The sequence below is a fragment of the Eimeria mitis genome, genomic scaffold (genome assembly GCF_000499745.2).
Source record: "Eimeria mitis Houghton genomic scaffold, Emh_scaff7253, whole genome shotgun sequence".
NCBI lineage: Eukaryota > Apicomplexa > Conoidasida > Eucoccidiorida > Eimeriidae > Eimeria > Eimeria mitis.
Window position 1 is genome coordinate 1,221 of NW_013575297.1, and position 1,195 is coordinate 2,415.

At 57.4% G+C, this 1,195-nt stretch overlaps 1 protein-coding gene across 1 annotated transcript in view; it reads left to right on the forward strand.

The window, feature by feature from the left end:
• Positions 1 to 820, forward strand: part of EMH_0090840 (uncharacterized protein) — a gene marked incomplete at both ends in the record, with an annotated part of 2,002 nt that extends 1,182 nt beyond the window's left edge. The window contains 2 exons of the mRNA XM_013501644.1: positions 24 to 373; positions 500 to 820. Of these exons, the coding sequence (XP_013357098.1) occupies positions 24 to 373; positions 500 to 820 (671 nt within the window). The remainder of the gene's footprint in view (positions 1 to 23; positions 374 to 499) is intronic.
• Positions 821 to 1,195: the final 375 nt, after the last annotated feature.

Here is a 1,195-nt window from a genome sequence, read left to right on the forward strand (position 1 = left end):
GTCTTTGTTGAGGTCCACTTTAGAACGCGTGCTGGAGTTTGAAAAACGAGTGAGAGAGCTGCAGGTTGTGGGGCCGTTGCCGCAGCTAGTTCTGGCAGAGGGAGGATCAGCGTCAGCTCCGGTGGTGCTGCCTGCAACAAAGGGACCAGCTGCTCTGCTGGAGCAGAATTCCCAGCAGCAGCAGCCACAGCAGCAGCGGCTATCGTGGGCTGAGTGGCTGTCTTTAGTCGAAGCGGCCAGTAACTTGGGGCTGGATGTTGAGTCAGCAACTCTTGTGAAGCAGCTGCATGCACGGGCCGTGATGTTACAGCAGAAGGTGCAGAGTGCTGTTACAGCACAGCCGATACCCAGTCTCGAGGCAGCACGTGTAATGGTGAGTTATGTTTAATGCTATCTGCGGCTGCAGCTCTTGCTGAGGCGGTTGCTCTTACCCTTGGTGGTGCTGCTGGCTGGGGGCTGTATTGCGAACTGCTTGCGGTGTGTGGTTGTTGCGCTGCAGCTCATGGAAGCCTCTAACCTCCCTGTGGAGACAGCAGGCATTGGTGCAGTATCTGCTGCAATTGCCGCTGTCGATGCGTGGGAGCAGAAGGCAGAGGCGGCCTTGCAGCAGCTGCAGCAGCAGCTCCAGCTGCAGCAACTGCAACAGCGCTGCGGGCTGCCACCGCAGCAGTTGCTGCAGTTGCAGCAGAACCAAGCCCCGAGGACAGACGCCCTCTGGGCCCTCATAGATGAAGCCTCAAAGCTGCCGATTGCCCCGGAGGGAATCCCGGCGTATGTACGCCTTAAGAAGGTGAGCAGTATTTTAGGCTTGAGGGTGTGAGGGTAAATGCTTACCTCGTACATGTTTGGCCTTCAACGTAGAGTGTTGGGTCACGTGTGTCAGTGGTTTGGATTAAGGGTTTGGAGTTTGTGGTGTATGTACAGACTGCGGAGGAAGCTGATAAAAAGCTGCTGAGCGATAGAAACGTGGCGCAGCAGCTTCTGCTTTTGCAGCAACTCAAGGACGCTGCTGCTGCTCCTGCACCTGACGCCGCGCTGCAGCAGCAACAGCAGCAACTGTTGCTGCTGCAGAAGGGACTTCATTCTGCCGCAGCAGCTGCGGCTGCATCGTCAGGGGAACCATCCGCCCTGCTCCAAGCTCAACAGCAGCCGCAGCAGCAAGCATTCCAGCAGCCGTTGCAGCAACAGCAGCAGC